Source organism: Equus przewalskii, chromosome 7 (genome assembly GCF_037783145.1).
Source record: "Equus przewalskii isolate Varuska chromosome 7, EquPr2, whole genome shotgun sequence".
Lineage (NCBI taxonomy): Eukaryota > Metazoa > Chordata > Mammalia > Perissodactyla > Equidae > Equus > Equus przewalskii.
Genome location: NC_091837.1, coordinates 56,018,919 through 56,036,771, shown reverse-complemented (window position 1 = coordinate 56,036,771; position 17,853 = coordinate 56,018,919). Strand labels below are relative to the sequence as shown.

Genomic DNA, 17,853 nt, shown 5'->3' with positions numbered 1-17,853 from the left:
AAGATGTCCTTATAATACATAATAGTGTAGTCTTCAGAGAACGCAATATAACCAAATAGTTAAATCAATGGAAGATGGGTGTGTTGTAAAATCATGAAATTAAAATGACTTCCAAAGATTAAGTTCTCTTAAACCAACATAAGAGGTGTTACTCAATCGCCTTGTTTTATTACTTAAGTGTCTAACCTAAGACAATATGGAAATTTCACTAAAGAATATCAAAACATGTTTGGGATCATCAAAACTGATCCTACCAGATTACTTTTGCATGAGGCAAGACTTTCAAAGTCTTTCATGGAGATTTCTCACTGTAAAGATATTCCATAAAAGATAGTAAAGAATATCAAGAAACAATCCAGCTGAATGCTCAAGTCATAAAATAAAGTTAACCAGAATTACAATCCAATACATTGTAAATCACTATTTCTTGCCATACTAAGTTACAAAATCAGCATCAGAGAGCAGAGAAATATGGTGTTCTACATGAAGTTAAATTAGAGTCAGGCATTGACAAAGAAAGCAGGAGAGAGAACATTTCCAGAGAAGGAAATGCATTTGAGTGATGACACACAGCTAAAACAGTATAAGTACAAGAAAATGCCTCAGTGAAATCCACTTTAACCTTTTACTTAAATCAAATCCTCAATATGAAAGGGAAATAAACTTGAATACACTTTTTGGGTATTGGACCATTGTCTTCTTTACTAAAATTCAGAAGGCTCTAAAAAGAAGATACTGCCTTCATAATTAATCTCTTTTCTTTCAGCTTTCCCTAAAATGGGCTTGAACAAAGCTACAATTTATAACTATACTATACTGAGAGGAGCAGAATAAGTACATTCCAGATAAATTTAAAGCAGAATAATCAGCTAGAAATAAGGTCCCTTCGGGCTAGGTTAAGCAGAGGTACCACAGATACAAGGTAAGGTATAGAACATACAGAATCCATCCACTGGCAACCAAATTTCTGCAGGTGATTAACAAGGATGTATATATCATATGGAAAACAGTGCTGTATAAAATATGCCTATGTCAATATTTTATTGTTTCCATGAGAATAGTTTTAAAGACGGCATAATGCATAGAAAGAAGATGCTCAGAGCACACCACATACCACACAAAGGAAAACTCTGACCTCCAGAAGCCCAGACCATAAATCAACAGACCAACTCGTATAATTCTGAGTTAGCATATATACAGGTGCTCTCTAAGTAACTAAAATGAATATAGAACAGTACCATATTATAAGCAGAGTAAGCCAGTAAGAGCTATAATAAAGGTCTCAAACAAAAGGCAGAAAACTAAATCAGACAGACCTTAACTTGAGATGAGTTTGTATGGCAACATTCTTGGGAAAACTTAGAGCAATGAAAAGGCACCTGGTGTCACACCACTGAAAAGTGATGCTAGAAAAACTCCCTCACATATTGGGGGAATGCCGGTAACATAGAAATAACAGGGGCCGACCCCATGGCCGAGTGGTTAAGTTCGCACGCTCTGCATTGGAGGCCCGCGGTTTGGCCACCTCAGAACACGGGCGTGGATGTGGCACCGCTCATGAGGTCACGCTGAGGTGGCATCCCACATAGTACAACCAGAGGCACTCACAACTAGAATATATAACTATATACTGGGGGCCTTTTAGGGGAAGAAGAAGAAAAAATAAAAAATTAAAGAAAGAAAGAAAGAAAGAAGATTGGCAACACTTGTTAGCTCAGGTACCAATCTTAAAAATAAAAAAAGTAACAAAATTAGAAGGACAGTCAATGAAATGTCCGAAATACATCTGTCATCCAGTGTATAATCAAAGACAGAAAAGAACAAGCGAGAAGTCCTGTGATGTAAGGGGACAGAAACTCTATGGATAAACTACAGCAACTGAAGGGTCAAGGGTTTGTACTTGGAGCTCAGCGATGGTGACAGGGAGTCATGTTTCCTCACAGTATTGTAGCTGTCACCCTCCAGGGGAGGGGTCGTTAGCCTGATATCCACAGGAATCTGTGAAGCCCCCAAATTTCATGTAAAAAATGGTGTGTGTGCAAATTTTTCTGAGAAGGATTTGCAGGATTAAGACCCTGAGTAAATTATTTAACCACACTATGTAATTATGGGAAAGTTACTTAGTTTCCTTGTCTTACAGGTTCCTAAATTTTTTTAATATAAAAATAATAATGATATCCACCTTATAGGATTGTTGAGAAGATTAAGTGAATATCTGCAAAGCTCCTAGAAACCTCAGAGCCAGCGAAGGCTCAACAACTATCTGTTGAATGAAGGAAAACTCTCTGTAATGTAAGGTCCCTAAAATGTAGGCTCTGTAAGGGGGAAGACTTAGGAAGCCCTACAGATGACTGAACCTCTGCCATCTAGGATAGTGTCTGGCACAGAAGAGATGTTGGATAAAGATTGTTGAATTAATAAAAGAACGAGTTCAACAGTCAACAAAATTTAAGGACAAGTGCCTTCGAGGTAACTGACTCGGTGACGCCTCGGCCATTACTGAAGAGTGCTCCCAACGTTCCCTCTGTCAGACAAAAGGTGAGGGAGGCCTCCTGAGTGGTCTTCGGTGTCACCCTCCAGGCTTCTTCATCCTACTGGATATTGGCACGACCTGCAGAGTGTCTAAAAATACAGATTCCTGGGCTCAACTCCGGGAGGTTCTCAATCAATATGTCTGCGGTAGCTCCCAGAAATCTCTCTCTCTTTTTAAAAGCTCCAATGGGGATTTTGATGCAGCCAGGCTTGAACAATACTGCTGGTGACTACATATAAAGGCATATAACTAGCCTGTCACATTTTCAGTATTTGAGAAAAGATGTTAATTATCTCCTTCTAGTTTTGTTTAAATATATATATGTATCCAGGAGTCCTAGGACAGCAATTAACAGCAAGACTTCCTACTGGAGAGTACTGCTAGTTGGGCCAGTAGCAGGGTATTGATCAATCATGCAATTCCTCTTCATGAAGCGTTCTCACGGAGACTCCTTCTTGCATGCTTTCCCCACTGACAGAGGGGAATTTGTGAAACTAGATCAAATGGTACAGGTTTCATTAGCTGCAACCACCTCAGTGTCTTTGACACAAAACAACAACTCACAAGCAGTAACTGTACTCTGGAAGTTAAAGCACAAATTCCTCTACTAAGAAGAAGGATCTAAAGTTACTGTCCATGTTCCTCGATCCCTACTCCTTCCTCAGGAATCTGCTGGTCTATGAGACTCTAATTCTGCCCGGGTAGAATAAGTCTCTGTTAACCATGAGGCAAAGGAGAAACTACTTTCAGTTTAGCTCAGTCACTACAACTCTTATGTGCGGCTGGTATTATTTTAAAAAGAAACACACAGACAAACAAAAAGTAAGTTAAAACAGGTTACGCCCAAGGAGGAAGATAGTTACAGTGAAGGATAATATCTCAGCCTCTCCTCAAAACAAGGATAAATAAATACATATGCAGAGTCAACATTTTTGGAAAATGTGAGAATGAAATATGCATCTAAAACTACTGATCCCTAAAGTATTCATTAATGAAAATACTTGGATTAAAAACAGGAGATTTTTACTAAAATCCAGTTAAGAAGTCAAAATTGACTTCTATAGGATTTCATGTGCTATTTTCAGTCCAAAATGAATTTTCATGGACAAGTTATAAACCCTTGAAAATGCATTTTTTAAAATTTAAGTGCTGATATGCCACTATAATTTTACCGGCAATTTCTTACACTGAGGGACTATTGCCTTTTATCACAGGCTTATTAAGTTTTACAGCATATGAGTGTGCTGTGTGAAGCAGAGAATTACATTTTCATTTCCTTCTAAGAGAAATGAGAAGAAAATGCTCTAGTACTTACTTTTCTCCATAAAACCTTTCAAAGAATTTTTCTTTCCAAGGTTCTGTTTTCTTTTCCTTCTCAATTTCTTGCCTTATCCGCAATTGCATTTCTGGAGTAAACTCTCCTAGAAAGAAAACGCTTATATATTGGGCAAAAGTGGTCATACCTTTTGCAATAAATAAAGAAAACAGGTAATTAATTTGAGCAAACTTTTATGGATGTTGAAAAGTAAAAGGTTGAGTACTAATAATATTTTTATAGCTTCTCTTTTTATGAACATCACTCAAACAGTCATTGAGTCATAGATGAACTCTACAACAACATTTAGCAAATGTATTGCATGCTAGAGGCTGCGAATGACAATGTGTACATTCACTGTCCTTAATGAAATCAGCCTACTGAGAGAAATGGCATACAGGTGACTATAATATAATGCCAGAGGCCGTGTAGAGGCCATAAGAATAAATGTAATGAAAGTATAGAAGGGAAAGCACTTCATTCTGTCTAAATTGATTAGGGAAAATAACATACAGGAACTGATTTTTGAGTTAGCTTTTGAAGCATGATCAGGCTTTTATGGTCATTAACTTACAAGGCACAGAGGTATGAATACGTATATTTATGTTCTTTTGAGTGGCCAATTGTGAGTAGAACGTTGGATGAAATGAAATGGGAAAGGATAGGCTGAAGCCAATCAACCAACACATGTGTTAAAAAAGAGTTCTGAATTTTTCCCATAAGAAACAGAGGGAGCTCCTGGTGACATTCAGTGAGGGAGGAATATGGCCAAATAAGCAGCTTAGAAACAAGGTGAAGAAATTATAGGACTCCAGCGAGGTGGCTACTGAACAGCATAGATGAGAGATGGAGATCACAGTTGCAACAGTAGCTGTGGGAAGGCTAAAGAGGATTCAGATTCACGGCACAATCAATAGTTCATGACCAGGTGGACCTGGGGAGTTGGAAGAGGATCAAAGATATCATCAAGGTTTCAAACTGAGGAACCATGTGACAGTGGTGACATTAATAGAAAGAGAAAAGCAGAAGGAATCATAGATATTAAAGGGAAGATAGTGAGTTTAATTTTGGCATTTTGGTTTTAAGATGTCTGATATCAGCAAGGGAGACTGAGCAGGCACTTGGAATAGAACACTAAGGATTAGGAAAGAGGAGTTAGACCCCCATTTGGAAGTTCTTAGCCTATGGCCAGAGGTGAAACCAAAGTGGTGAATGAGGCTGCTCAGAGAACATGTTCAGTTACAAAAGAAAATATCAGGGAAGAGAATGGTGTGGAGACATCAACATTTCCCATCAGACGGACGAACAGGAGCTCCTGAAAGAAGCTGAGAAAAGGCTGTCAGAAATGTAGCCCTAGGAAACAATTTAAAATATATTATGAATGTCTAACGTAGATGGTTTCAAATTGGACAGGGTAAAAACCAAATGAGATATTAAAGAAGGAACATGAAATGTAAGGACTGGGAGGAAAAAACTGGACTTTGCCATTAGAAAGCCATTAGTATTCTTTAGCAGGAATTATTTAATTGTATATAGTGGGGCCACACTCAACTATGACAATTTGAGTGAGTTAGGGAGTAAAAATGTGGTAGCATTGGGTATTTTTTCGTCTTTCAAGAAGCTTGATGACTAAAGGAAGGATAGGGAGAAGTGGTGGCTTCAGGGGAAGAAAGTATTAAAAGAAGATTCTTTAGGTTCCAGGACATTAAGAGATTACATAATGCATCAAACAGTGTAATTAAAATTACCATTCCAAAGAAAATATTGCTATATCAAAAATTCTTATTATGTCCCAGATAATGTCATGCTTTCTTCAAAAATACCGGACATCAAAAATGTCAACGCAACAAAAGAATTAGTGAAGTCATTTGGAATAGGATGTGAGTTTTTACTAAACTAAAGTACACTTCAGGGAGAACAAAAGACTTGGAAATCAGAGCAAAGTGCACAGCCTAGTACAGTATGTGTACTCAAATATGTCAACTAACATTGGAAGACAGAAATTTACCTTCTGCCAGTCGCTGTTTCCATCCTTGTGCTGCATATGCAAAGAATTCATTATTTAGAGCTGAAGTACTGAGGCGTAAAATTCCATCACTTCCCATCTAGGAAATAAGCCGACAAAAAACAAGATTCCATCAAGAAGAATTCAAAGCAAAAGTAGGCTGTAAAGAAGTGAAAACTGAATGGTTTGTGTGTGAGAGAGAAAGTGTGGGTGGGAGCAAGGAAGGAAGCCAACAAAAGACAAATCTCCTGCAGGTATGAAAACTGCATTGTTTACAGTGACTACTGTAATGACAAAATACATCAATTTTTAAAAAACCTTTATTAGCCATTTCCATTATTGGTGGTGAGTATAACAAATGCATGTGGTTTAATCTAAAAAGTTTTATATCCTTATTTTACTATGCCTTAAATGGTACCAAGTTAAAAATAAACATGTTTATATCTTTAGATTAAGTTTTTAAAATTAAGTTTTCTAAATTGGGGTTTAGGCAACAAAAGGTTATGAAGCATATTAAAACAAATACACCCACACTGTCATACATACCCTCCTTCTACTCTTCTAACCTCTTTGGATGTACACAAAAAAAGAAGTACACAGCAAAGTTTAAAATATGTGCAACTATATGCAACTAACCTTTTCCCTCAAGCATACTATGTTTTTTTAATTCATGTACAGAAAAGATTCAGATAAGCATCATCGAACTGGATGCTTTTAATTTTCCAGTTATTTACTGCATTTTCTATGCACATGTATTCTGCATGCTGACATAGGGAACAAAAAGAATTAGCGTCATCCTTGACTGGCTCCTTATGTAGCCGAGGAGTGAAGATAAAACACCCAAAAAGTTAAACAATGCCAAGCGTTAGGTGAGTGGGAATTAAGAAGTGCACAAAACAAAAGCTAGGGAAAGATATCTAGGTGGACAGAGTGGGTGGTTAGGAAGAACTTGATGCCAGAGGTGAAACTGGTGAGGGTCTTGAGAGACTGACAGGATTTGGACAGAATGCTCTTAGGGACAAAGCATATAGTATACTGTCAGAGAGTGACCTTGTTGTAGAGGCAGGACATCATAAACAATCAGTAACTTGACCATTTATGAAGGCGTGAGGATGTTTTAGCCTGGTACTCAAAGGGCTGGCAATCTGTAGCTCCAATTATATTTTCAAAGATTTCCTCTTACTCCCATATACACATTTCATATATGCTAAGCTCTAATTAGTGACTGTTACCTGAAAACACACTCAAATTTCTTATGCCCATGTTTTTGTTTTCTGTGGTCTTCTCTACACTCAATCTTCACCCATTGAAACACCATCCCTCTTTCAAAATTTAACTCAAATAATGCCTTTGTGAATGTGTCAGCTAAACCATCATTCAAGAGTAAAGGAGAATACTGAATCTAAAAGTAAATTTTATACTAACTACTCCAACCTGGATAATGGCCAATCAAATCCAGAAAAGAGAGAGACTGTGCAAAAATATGAGATATGTTGAATGCTACCATCATGACATCAATAGAGAAGCCACAGATTTAAGATCCTGAATTTCTTCATTTAAGAATATACTGATAACCACACTAAAATATTCAATACATTTGGAAAATTTCAGGCAAGACTTCATTCATTGATTCAATGTTTCCTTACAGTTTTTTCATCTTTTATTCAACAGATACTTACTAAGTCACTCACATGAACCTATGCGCCAGGCACCTGTGTGGGTGATGGCAATACAGTGACAATAAAGAAAAAGTCCCTGCCCTTATATTCTGAATATATTCAACATTTAGCAGATGCTTCTGGTCTTTGTAAGTCTCTTCCACCTATGTGAGCTCAGCATAGCTGTAACGTACAGTTACATCACCGTGCCAGTGTCCCACCTCATGGTCATACCACAACTCCAAAATGTGAGTAGATAAATGTCCCAGGCTTCTCATCTTTTGATTAGAAAATTCTAGGACACTGGCCTCTGGAATGCAACATATGCACTGAACCAATGGATGATATTTGGTGCCGTGCCCGCGAAAGTGAGAATACACAGGTCTGAGAACCAAGAGGTGGAATGAATGAACATTTTCACCATCATTCCCAATGTCCTTGTAGACTGCGTCCTTCCTGTCCCCACAGCTCTAGACTATGTGAGATTAGAAGTCCAAGTTCCCAAGGGGGAATCATTTCTACTAAGGCAGGGCTTCTCAACCTTGGTACCATTGTCATTTAGGTCCAAGTATGTCTTTATCGTGGGAGCATATCCTGTGCATTGGAAGATGTTTAGCAGCACCCCTGGCTTCTACCTGCTAGATACCATTAGCAACCCCTCTCCAAGACGTGACAATTAAAAATGTCTCCAGACATCACCAAATGTCCCTTAGAGGCAAACCATCTCTGGTTGAGCACCGTTGCACTAGTGGACACGGTAAGGGCTCCACTGTAGCTAAAGCTCTGCTCGGTCACTTTGAGCCTCTCCTGCTGGCGGATCAGCAGGCAAATAAAGGGGTTACTGGGCAGGTGAGATAAACAGCCCTCATCATTATGAGGAAAGAAGATAACTATTATAGAGTAGGGGTGGAGAGGAGGATATTGGGAATGCTGGGGAGTCACTGGGATCTCTCCCAGTGCTTCCATGCCTGGTGGTAACAGTGAACATGGATTACAGCAACGACAGCCTGAGAGGGCAAGGCAGTCAAGGGATGACAGTCTGGGCCATTTCACCAGGCAAGCTAGCAGAAGTGCTGGCCGAAGGGGAGGACAATCAGAAATGGGTGTCAGAGAAGGGAGATGGTGAACCTCAATCACAGCTTAAGACCGGTTTGAGACTAGTGGAGCCTGCAGCTGGTCCCTCATCCTCTGGTCGTAAGTCTCGCTCTTTCTTTTTCCTTTCCAAAATATCATGACGAGCTACTCCTTAAAGAGTTAGTGACAGAGCAGACTTAACATGAAGCACAATAAGATTTGAGTGATACGGAGGTAGACTGTACCAGACATTCGCAATGCTTCATTCCATAACATCTAGCCTGCGTGATGACAGAGCAGCTGGGGTAACCAGTTCAACACACTTGTTCCACCCTAGCCTACAGAACTCTAGGACTTCCTCTGAAGCATGAAGGCCGTGAGGTCTGTGGGAGACAAGAGCCTGCGGTAAAAGGTCCTGTTCTCTATTGTCCTTCTGTGGGACAATTCTGTGACTCATTCTACACATTTTCTAAGAGAGTCCAGAGCAAATTGAGCCCCAGTTGTTCAGAGGACTTCTCCTCTCCTTGCCTCACACTCTCTAATCCCTGGCTTCTGCTTCCAAACTACCTGCACTCAAGTTCTTGTTCCTGACTCCCTTTTGGGAGGGAAAGGGCAGGGGAGGATCCTAAGACATCAAAGCTAAGGTGTTTGGGCTTTATCCTCTAGGTGGGGGTGGCCCAGCGAACATACCAGAAGGTAAACCTGAGGCCTGAGGCAGGCTCGAATCAGCATGAGGCCCCAGGTTAGTGGCCTCCAGGTCCAAGTCTCCCCCTCAATTTACCCCTGCATATTTACTACCTTTTTCAATGTGGAAAAGTGGGAAGCACTGCTCTAGGTAATGGGAAAGTACTGAAAAGGATTAAGCCTGGGAATAGCCTAAAAATATCTGTGTTTAAAAAGATGACTTTATTGGCTGTGAAAAGGATGGAATTGAGAGGAACAAACAGATCCAAAGACACTTCTAGAAGGGTACAAAAGATGATAAAAGAGGCAAGTCTGAGACATGCTCAGGATTGAGTGAAGAGCTTCAGGACTCAGGGGGTAAAGGCACTGGAAGAGTATTTCGGGAGACACTGAACATGCTCAGGATGATTCTAGGAGATGCGGTGATGAACAAGGCAGCCGAGCTCGAGTACAAGTCTTCAAAGACTGTCATCAAGGATGTCTAGCAAAGACGAGGAGGATGAGGAGGAGACAGTCCATCTGAATGATACTCCTCTAAGAAGTCTGAAACTTTCTGCAAATACTGATTCTGAATATCTGTCCTTGTGGTTTGGGAGCCTTGAGAAAAAGCAACTCCATTTAGGAAGACAAAAAGGGAAGAGATATTCTTACTGCACAGATTTTAAATAGGACTAGTAGGTGGAAGGCAAGTTTCCTGGAGAGGTAAAGGAATTTATTTGCTATAAAGTGCATTTGTAGAAGGCACAGTGGAAAAGGTGAGAATTCTTTTACATTTGAGGACATGCATGGTGCCTCAGGATCTTCTGTTGTCCATGAAATGCTTGGACATTGCAGGTACTCAGCAAAGGTTTATTATACTATCCTTGCTTTGTGTAGTGAAAGATTTAAAATTTAACTCTGCTAGCTGATATGCAGGATTTTAGTTTCGTGTATTCTGCCAGGCTAGGGGCATGAGATTAGTTATTAATTGAAATTTCAGCATAATTTTAAGACACAAAGAAACACCAGATCCAGATTAGCTCTGATGGAGTCTCAAGACCTCAGCGCATGAAAATACAAGGCAGTGTGAAGTAAACACATTCAAGAATATGGAAGCTAGCCCTGAAGGAAAATGTTTTTCTTTTAAAACAGAAAAATAATATTAACTGCCAGATTTCCAGTCTGTATAAGACAGCATAATTAAACACTAGGGCTAAATTAGACTGAGGAAATACGTACCAATAAAACTTTTAAAATACACTATTAATTTTATGGCCTTTAAGAAATACTGTCCACAAAGACATAACATCTTAATGAGCTAGAACAATAAACATTTCTGAAAGGTTTATCTATTTATTTATCTCTGAGCTATAAATTTTTGGGGTTTTTTTGAGGACGGTTAGCCCTGAGCTAACTACTGCCAATCCTCCTCTTTTTGCTGAGGAAGACTGGCCCTAAGCTAACATCCATGCCCAACTTCCTCTACTTTATATGTGGGATGCCTACCACAGCATGGCTTTTGCCAAGTGGCGCCATGTCCGCACCTGGGATCCAAATCAGCGAACCCCAGGCTGTCAAAGCGGAACGTGCAAACTTAACCACTGCGCCACAGGGCTGGCCCTGAGCTATAAATTTTGTTTTTCTGATTACCCATAAGGGAAATGTTCATTCTAAAAACTCCCCTAACTCTCTTGTGGTGAAGTGTCTCAGTAAGCTATTGATAAGTTATGCTTCCTTTTTAATTAAGAGGAGAAAAACTCTGATCATAGTAATTGTTACAGAGGAAAATAGATATTAGCAAAGGGAAACATTCGTATAGAGATCCTTTTACAAAGGTTTAAACTCTTTATTAGTGGGTATACCATTATTTGCCTTTGGTATTGATTATATTAACAAATATTTTATGGGATGCATGTCAGTGGAATTCAAAGGGTTAAAACGCTGTTGCTACTTGCACACTATCCAGTGTTTGAGGATCAATGAATGTTAATTCTGTACAAGAATACATCTATGTTTAATAATAATCCTTTAAATCTTTAATATATTCTTTATCACTTTTTTCTTTTAATGGGTTTCTTGCAAGTGATTCAGAATGCACGGTATGTGGGCTGCTTAAAGAAACAGTGAGAAATGTGCTGGAGAGCTGGAAGGTGGCTCAATAAGAATGGGACACCTAGATACACTTAGCAATTCGGACTTCATCCTACAGACAACGGGGAGCCATTCAAAGTGAAGCCAAAACATGATGAAAAGGTTCATGCTGAGTGTGTGCGGGTGAGCAGAAAGGGTGTTCCGGATGGGTTCCTCTTACGGCCACTATTGATAAGGGACATTCGGGCAGACACTTGAAAGAAGTGAGGAAGCAGCCAGGCAGCCATCTGAGGAAGAGTGTGCTCAGTGAAGGGATGTGAATGCAGGCCCTCAGGTGGGGCTTGCAAGGAGGCCTTCAGAGGTGGAGAGGCATTGCCAAGTGAGAGAAACAGAGGCTGAGGGGACAGGATCATGCTGGCCTTGTAGCCCACTCTAAGACTGGCTTTTCCCCTGAGTGACCTGGAAAGCCTTTGGGGGATTTTGGCCTGAGAAATGAAGAGACCTAACATTTCAAAAGGATAGCTTTGACTGCTATGTTTAAAAAAGACTTCAGAGAAGAGCTTCCAATAGCAATATAAACGTCAGCAACATGTGATTTTAATTTTTCTAGTAATTTCATGGAAAAAGTAAAAAGAAACGTGTAAAATTAATTCTATTAACATGTTTTATTTATTCCAATCTATCCAAAATGTTATTGTTTCAATACATAATCAATATGAAATATTGTTAATGAGACATTCTTCATTCTCTTTGAATTCTAGTTCTTCAATATCTGGTGTGTATTTTTATAACACATCTCAATTCAGATCAGTCATATTTCTATTGTTCAACAGCCACTGGTGGCTAGAGGCTACAGTATAAGACAGTACAGTTTTAGAATATAAAAAGACTTAGCAGGGACACGAGTATGCAGTTATTACAGTAATCCAGGAAAAAGATGACAATTGCCTAAACAAGGGTGACAGCAGTAGAGGCAGTGAGAAATGGTTGGGTTCTGATTATATTCTGAAGTTTGAGCCAACAGGACTTGATAATGGATTAGATGTGTGGTATGGGAGAAAGAGAGCAGGCAAGGATAATGCCAAAGACTTTTGGTCTTGACAACTAAAATTATGAAATCACTATTTATTAAAATGGAGAAGACTACGGGAAGGGGAGGTCTGATCTTGAACCAACTAAGGTTGAGATACTGATTATAATTCCTAGAAGATGTCATAGATATATCATCCTGCATATAGTGTAAAGGATGCCCTGGACAAAGGCAAGACTAGAGACAGGGACACCTGTCAAGAAGCTTCAAGGGAATGCCAAGAAATAAATGATGGAAAGACTTAAGACTGTTCAGGCAGTGGGAGTAAAGAGAAGGCAGCATATTCAAGAGAGGGACAAGAACCAGAAATGATGGGGCTGAAGGAGCATGTGTGTAGGTGGTGAATGAGACAAACGTGTGAAAGATGATTCCCAGGTATAAGGCTTGGATAATTGAGTAGATGATAGTAGCAGATACCAGGACAGGAAAAGGCACAAGAAAGAGATGTATTTTGGACAACGAAATAATAGGTTTTGCTTTGGATATGCTGACACAAGCGTATCTTGAAAGTACCTGAGTAAAGATGGCTAATCAATAACTGAGACTAGGGCAAGAAGCTCAACAGTGAGGGAATTAAACACAGAAAACTAGGAATTTTTTTTTTCTTTTTTTTAAAGATTTTATTTTTTTCCTTTTTCTCCCCAAAGCCCCTCGGTACACAGTTGTATATTCTTCGTTGTGGGTCCCTCTAGCTGCGGTATGTGGGACGCCGCCCCAACGTGGCTCGATGAGCAGTGCCATGTCTATGCCCAGGACCTGAACCAACGAAACACCGGGCTGCCTGCAGCGGAGCGCGCAAGCTCAACCACTCGGCCATGGGGCCAGCCAAAAACTAGGAATTTTTAGCAAATAAAAGTATAGTTGAAAATATGGATAAGGATGAGAAGATGGCACAAAGCAGACCCCTGAGAAACACCAAGATAGAAGGAATGGGTAAAAGAAGTAGATCCTAAGACTGAGAAAAAACAGTCAGAGGTAGGAAGAAAATCAGAGCAAGCAGCATCATCGATGCAAGGGGAGAAAGTGTTTCAAGAAGATGATCTGTATTGTGTGTGTGCTAATATCTATCAAGCCATGTAGAATTATTCAAGTCAATATCGTGTGCAGCACACCAGGTTAGCTGTTGTATCCAATAAACGCAATCGATAGAGTCTCTAGAGCAAAGACAACCTAGGCAGTGAGAGCCCAACCAGGAGTCTAACGCAATAGCAAGAGAGTAATGAGCAGATGAACTGTTAACCACTGACCCTCTTGTACCCTGATCAAGCATTCAGTGCCCTTGTATTCCACACTCCAGTAAGAATGAAAGTCAGGGTAATCATTCTCTCTAAAGGGTAAGTTTTCATTTTGTATCTTACCATTAAGTATGATTCAGATGGCTCAGGAGGCTCTGTAAGTATGTTCAAGTTTTATCCATGAGGGAAAATGTAATTCTTTCAGCACAAAGTTAGGCATAAAAATGAAAGAGGGCTGCTGAGAGACATACTATCAGTAAAAAAAGATAGGACAGCAATATACTAAAGACAATTTGGCCAATAATTTTTGAATGCTATTTCCAAACTGCACTAAGACAATATTTCTGAACTCTGCTTTGCAAAATAGGAGTTTTAATCGGTAATTTTAATTTAATGGGTAATCCATCTAAAAGGAAATCGATTCCACCATCCAATAAATATAGCCTGTATTTACGAAATAAGATTAGTTTTCTTTGCTGTAAGTATTCTCTAATATGCTACAATTTACTTTAAACCCCTAAGAATATATCTATCATGCAGTATTTCCAAAGGTTTTAACCCTGTAATCCTCTCACAGAACAATTATCAATATCTTATGGAACAAGTGCTCTCCAGAATACAATCTGGGAAACAATGGATTAAGAGGTGTGAAAGTATCATTGTCAGAAGCTGTCAAATGAGATAAACATAGCACTATGAGTTTGCACACACTAGATACTAAATCAAGGTTGAACAAATGGACAAAAATTTCAGATTTGGATGTGGGATAACCGCTGGATTTACAAGAATCAAATATTCAAAATAAATACATAAAATAGTGAAAACTTATAAAGGATGACATAATAAGCTTTAATCTACAAGCTCAAACACCCTCAAGTTCACAACCCAATGCAGGAAACAATTATTTGACATTCCTTTCTAAAAAATATATCAAAATATAAATATGTGTAACAACTTTTCTTAAAAAAAATAAGGCTTGTCCTTATAAAGTTGTAATTAAGAATATTTGGAATTATATAGAGATTAAAGAAAAAAATCTTACACCATTTCCATCCTCTCTACATCTAATTTTTAAAAATATATTCACTGAATTAAGCTAAAGTGAAAAAAAGAAAATAGTACCAAAAAAACAACATTTAGATGGAAAAGAGGAAGGCTTTTTGTGTCGCCACAGCTATGACAGGGCTTTAAAATTGATTTTATAATAAAAGACTCTCTTCTGAGCTGATCTGCTTCCTTTTCTTCTGAGTACTTGCTGCTCTGGGGACCACTGCTAAGCACCGGGGCAGAACTCTAGCACGGAAGCGTTTGGGAGACGGAAGGCTCACCACGCCCGGGATGCTACCAGATGTTAATTCTAACTAGAATGAAATTCTTCAGGCAGAGGAGGGGTCGGGAGAAGTACATAGGAACATTTAATTACTAAATGAGACTTTTGTGTATGTAAATTGCAAAGGGATTGGAAAACTAAAGAAGATTATAAGATGGCATCATGATAAATAGTCTTGTGGGACTTGATTACTGCCTTCTCATTAAAAAAATATACATACATATGTATGTATGTGTATTTCTATATATCCCTATCTACATGTATCTATACACACATATACATATGTGTGTATGCATTCATACACATACATACACACACAACCCCATACATATATGCAGTTTTCTTCTTCCTCTAGAAACACAATTTATAAGCAATGCAACTACTTGGCTAAGAACAGTCTCCTTTAGAATGGAATCTCTTGCATGTTCGAAGAGAACCATTCTCCCTTCCACCAGACGACTCTGCCCAAGCCTCCAGGTCCACAGGGGAGATGTTCAATCAGAGTTTGGGGAGGCCATCCCCTACAGGAAGACCTGTTGGCAAGAAATTCCTCAGATCCTAATTAATGGGCAAAAGGAATTGCCTGGTAATAAGAGAAAAGAAAGATTTTCTCATAATTGCTGCTACGAATTTGAGCATATACAATTGGGAAAACCATGTCTGAGGGATGTATATAATATTAGAGACACATGAAAAAAGAAAGAGAACCTTGACATTAATTCTTAAAAGGTTTAAATTATTGCATTTCAATTACTATACTTACATAGAATTTCCCTTAATCTTCTATTATTATTAAAAACCAAATTCATTCTCTAATGAGATTATTCTATACTTTCACATTCTGCCACCTTTCGGAAGAATCATCCTGTTTCAAATTTCAGGGGGAGGAATCTCTATTCAAAGTGCTACAACGTCTCCAATACTCAGAAGAGATGTAGCCTGTGGTGGAAGAGGTGAGAATAAATGAAATAAAGAAATCTAAAGGCAAACGTAAAGTCATTGACAAACCAAGAGTTAATCAACTTCTCAAAAGTAGAGGAGTATGTTTTGATATTTATGGTTCATCTCTTTTATTACACTTTGTGGACAACTCCTGGCCACATATTGGGACAATCTGATAGGCCTTGATGAGAAGTGCTTTTTTTTTTTAATCCAAATGCAGACAAAATTTGAACAAGTTTTAAAAAATAGGAGAATGTGTGTATGTCTTAAAAGACAATTTCTTATATAATTGTATTTTCATCAGTGTTCTCTCTGTGGGAAGAAAATAAAAAATCAAATTTCCAATGTACTCAACCATGAAACAGAATACTAATGCTTTATTTAGTGAAAATCAAGCTCATGTTCTTGTCTAGATAAAATAAGGTTATGTGATAATGTAGTGAGAATCAATGAATCACTGTTTCCACTTGTAATATACCGAACAGCTGTGTTTAAGTGACTATTTATTAGTCACTCATTTCTTTAACAAACATTTCAAAAGAATCTACTACATGCCAGGAGCTGTGAAATGGACAGACAGCTTCTGCTGCCACAAGAGCCTAGCACTTGGGATGGGACAGAAAAGGATGCTGCTCATTATTACAGTATGGTAAGTGCCCAGAGAAGGAAACGATGCTCTAAGTAACCCCAGGCCTGGGTACCTAGTATGCCTTTAGTTCCCCCTTTGTCGTCTGTTAATATCTATGCCTGAAGGTACCTCTTACCTCCTCTCGCTAGTTTAACAATGGCCCCAATCCACTTATTGTTCAATAACTATAATAATAACTGTCACTAATATAGTACCTACAACAACCATGGAGGTAGCTAATTGGTGAAGCAGGATTTGATCCCCCTAAACGATACTTTTTCCCTTATACCATATGGCTTCCTTTAATTAACACATAAGCATTCATTCTTCCACTCAAAACCTTTATGTGCTAGGTGCTGGGAATACAACAATAAACAAATGAGACACGGTCCCTGTCCTATGAAATTGCAGTGACAAACTGTGTATGGGCCCCCGAAGGCAAAGTAACAAGTGCAATGAGATAATGTTCAAGGTGCATGTGCGTGCAGGAAGGACTCTCTGAGGTATTAATTTCTAGGCAGAGGTGTATGTGAACGATGGGGAGGAGTGAGCCCTGGGGCGGGTAAAGAAGGAGAAGCCATCAAAACTCTGAAAAGGACGGCAAAGAATCTTGTTATGAAGGGAAATGGAGTGAGAGTGTGGTAGCTGAAAGAACATGTGGCAACAAAGTTTGTTACTTTTGCCTGTTTACTTTTTTTTTGGATGAAATTGATATTCTTAGCTGGAGGATCCACTTCTCCATGTTTCGGTTCTATCATTTGTAAACTAAGAATAACTACTTACTTCATAGAGTTTTATGAGGATTAAATTGACAAATATATGTAAAATAATTTGCATAGTGCTGGTTCAGGGAACGATCTCAAGCAGTTTAGCTATAATAATAGTTATTATTATTTGGTAGGGAGTGTGACAGATACACCCTAGGGCACCCCCACTGAGTCACACCCTTCTACAGTCCCCTCTCCTTGAGTGTGAGAAGAATCTGTGACTTGCTTCTAGCCAATAGAAAATGGGAGAGGCCAGACCGGGGGTGTAGTGGTTAAGTTTGCATGCTCTGCTTCGGCAGCCCAGGGTTTGCTAGTTTGGACCCTGGGTGCAGACCTACACACAGCTCATCAAGCCATGCTGTGGTGGCATCCCACATAAAGGAACTAGAAGGACTTACATCTAGGATATACAACTATGTACTGGGGCTGTTGGGAGAAAAAAAAAGAGGAAGATTGGCAACAGATGTTAGCTCAGGGCCAATCTTCCTCACCAAGAAAAAAAAAGAAAGAAAGAAAATGGAA

General features: G+C 39.0%; 1 protein-coding gene across 3 annotated transcripts in view; it reads right to left on the bottom strand.

Annotated features, from left to right (window-relative positions):
- ASXL3 (ASXL transcriptional regulator 3) overlaps positions 1-17,853 on the bottom strand; it is a 168,769-nt gene that overhangs the window by 13,568 nt on the left and 137,348 nt on the right. For all 3 annotated transcript variants that reach the window (XM_070627554.1, XM_070627552.1, XM_070627553.1), the window contains 2 exons: positions 5,857-5,953; positions 3,849-3,954 (listed from right to left, as the gene is read on the bottom strand). In XM_070627554.1, the coding sequence (XP_070483655.1) occupies positions 3,849-3,954; positions 5,857-5,953 (203 nt within the window). The remainder of the gene's footprint in view (positions 1-3,848; positions 3,955-5,856; positions 5,954-17,853) is intronic.